General features: G+C 55.6%; 1 protein-coding gene across 1 annotated transcript; it reads left to right on the top strand.

Moving 5' to 3' along the window:
• Positions 1-447: 447 nt before the first annotated feature.
• On the top strand, positions 448-2,690 carry N0V96_003722 (uncharacterized protein; the record flags this gene model as incomplete). Its single annotated transcript, XM_053190625.2, has 4 exons — positions 448-710; positions 910-1,146; positions 1,215-1,702; positions 1,765-2,690. 4 exons carry the CDS (start codon positions 448-450, stop codon positions 2,688-2,690), a joined length of 1,914 nt encoding a protein of 637 aa, XP_053052034.2.
• Positions 2,691-2,924: the final 234 nt, after the last annotated feature.

Here is a 2,924-nt window from a genome sequence, read left to right as displayed (position 1 = left end):
TCTGTCTACGGAGTACCTTGTACGGATACACATCTTAAATACAACCGCCAACCCGCCCTCTCGGGCGAGGGCGCCTACAAACATCACGGCTTTCAAGTTACTACCGCCCGACACTCAGTATACGAAGAGTCTTAGCCGGTTCGGCAAAGTTGTGAAACAACGCTTCAAGACGATTTGAAGGCTCTTCTGTTTCTGCCGACATGCTTGCGTATCGGCCTCAAATCGTGTTTTGTTGAACTCGTTATTGGCCTTGTTTCTACATCTTTGCTTTGCTTTGCTTTGCATTGTTTGATTGCAGCATTTTGTTTAGAAGAGACACTCAATTCCTCATCGCAAAGCATCATAATCAACAGTTCCGCTGTGTCAAGCCGCCAAGTCAGATATCTCTTACAAGTAAACGTATACTTGACTTACTCGACGTCGACGACGACGACGAGCAGCACCACCATGGCATCTAATATCGACGAAAAGGCGGTCCTGCCGGGTCGACGCCCCTCGGCCGGCCGGGACGCCACCCGGAACGACAGCACCGGCACCGACACCGGCTCCCGCAATCGCACCCCACGCAGGCCTGGCGGCTGGTGGAAAGTGCACCTTTTCCGCGGTATGGTCAACGACCTCCGTCGGCGGGCGCCGTTTTACGTCAGTGACTGGACCGATGCCTGGGACTATCGTGTGGTACCGGCCACGGTCTACATGTATTTTGCAAAGTATGTCCGTCTCGTTGTCATCATCTGTGGTTTTCATCCTTCTACCCTCTCGCCAAGCATGATGTTTGGCCAGCTGTATGCCGGGATGGAGACAAGGCTTAGGTGTCTAACCCATCTTTAAGACGTTTCTCTTCATGTCTATTGCTATTAGTTACCCTCGATAGTAGGGCTTGTTGACTCTCAGCTTACCTTTCTGCAGCATCTTGCCCGCTTTGGCATTCTCCCTCGACATGTTTACGAGCACGGGATCGACATACGGAGTCAACGAGGTCCTCCTAGCTTCCGTTCTCGGGGCTGTAGTCTTCTCTCTACTGGCTTGCCAGCCTCTGGTCATTGTCGGCGTCACAGGCCCCATCACCGTCTTCAACTACACCGTGTACGATATCATGGAGCCAACCGGCACCAACTACCTAGCATTCATGTGCTGGATCGGCCTGTAAGTCTCGCCAACCAATCTCTCCCAACTCACCTTATCACGTATTGACGAACATTCAACGGGGGCAGGTGGTCACTAGTCTTCCACTGGATCCTCGCCGTCACAAACTCGTGCAACTGGCTCCGCTACGTCACGCGCTTCCCCTGCGACATTTTCGGCTTCTATGTGGCCTTCATCTACCTCCAAAAGGGCATCCAGGTCCTTCAGAGGCTGGGCGACGCCGAGCCCTTTTACCTCTCCATCGTCGCCGCCCTGCTCGTATTCATGGTTGCCTACGTCTGCGCCGGCGTCGGCGGGAGCAGCCTATTCCACCACCACGTGCGCGTCTTCCTCAAGGACTACGGCACCCCGCTCACCCTCATCTTCTTTACGGGGTTCGTGCACATTGGCAGAATGGAGCCCGTCGATCTGGAGGTGCTGCCTACCGGTATTGCCTTCATGCCCACGGCGGATAGGAGTTGGCTTGTGGACTTTTGGAACATTCCTGTTGGGGACGTCTTCCTGGCTATCCCCTTTGCCATTCTCTTGACCATTTTGTTTTGGTTCGATCATAATGGTAAAGAAAATATACTCGACTTTCACTATCCAAGGCTTTGCAAAACTAACACGAGCTTGCAGTATCTTCTCTCATCGCACAGGGAACCGAGTTCCCGCTCAAGAAGCCGGCTGGATTCCACTGGGATCTCTTCTTGCTCGGCCTCACCACGGGAGTAGCGGGCATTCTCGGCCTGCCGTTCCCAAACGGCCTCATCCCGCAAGCCCCATTTCACACCGACTCCCTAACAGTCAGCAAATCCGTAGCCGAGACGGACGAAAAGGGCGAATTCAAGGGCAGCTACGTGACAAAGGCATCGCACGTGGTCGAACAGCGCGTCTCCAACCTGGCCCAGGGCCTCCTCACCCTCGGCACAATGACGGGCCCCTTGCTGGTCGTTCTTCACCTCATCCCGCACGGCGTCCTGGCCGGCCTCTTCTTCGTCATGGGCGTGCAGGCCCTCGAAGGGAACGGCATCACCCTCAAGATCCTCTTCCTCCTGCGCGACAAGAATCTGACGCCGCCGGGCCACCCGCTGAAGCAGATCCGCCGGCGCCGCGCCATCTGGGAATTTGTGGCCATCGAGCTCGTCGGGTTCGGCGCCACGTTCGCCATCACGCAGACCGTCGCCGCCGTGGGGTTCCCCGTTTTTATCATGCTGCTTATCCCCATCCGCGCCTGGCTTCTGCCGCGCTGGTTCTCGCCCGAGGAGCTGGGCGCGCTTGATGAGGCGACGGCATCGCCCTTTACCATGGAGGGTATCGGTGGGGTTCATGGAGACGGGGACTCGGGTGATGACTCGGACGGGACGCGGGTGTCTGATTATGATAATGATGTGGAGGAGGGACGTGGTAGTAGACAGGCATCGGGGCAGGACGATGGCATCTTTACGTCGGCGGAGGAACCGGGGAGAAGTCGGGAAGATGTGGCGGAGTTGGGGCAGTCTCGGAGTGTGCCCAGTGCGGGAATGACGACGAGGAGAGGAGGGCACGCTGCTACGGCTGATTAGAAGTCATCGATGATGTGATCAGGTATCGAAGAGAATTAGAGAAAGACCGTAATGCTTGATTAGTTAATACCCAAGAATATTTGCCTACTGTTGGAATATTGACGGCAGAGAAGGGGATTTGGAAGGTGTCCTGGGCCAGGCAAACGGCCCTTCCATCTACTTACAACCAACGGAGGCCACGCCCACCAACTTCCTCCTTCCACATACATACGCATTTCACTACAGATCATTGGA

The sequence above is a fragment of the Colletotrichum fioriniae genome (assembly GCF_027942845.1).
Source record: "Colletotrichum fioriniae strain IMI 355084 chromosome Unknown scaffold_3, whole genome shotgun sequence".
Classification (NCBI taxonomy): Eukaryota; Fungi; Ascomycota; class Sordariomycetes; order Glomerellales; family Glomerellaceae; genus Colletotrichum; species Colletotrichum fioriniae.
Note: the sequence above shows the minus strand (reverse complement) of the source record. Positions and strands in the feature narration are given on the sequence as shown.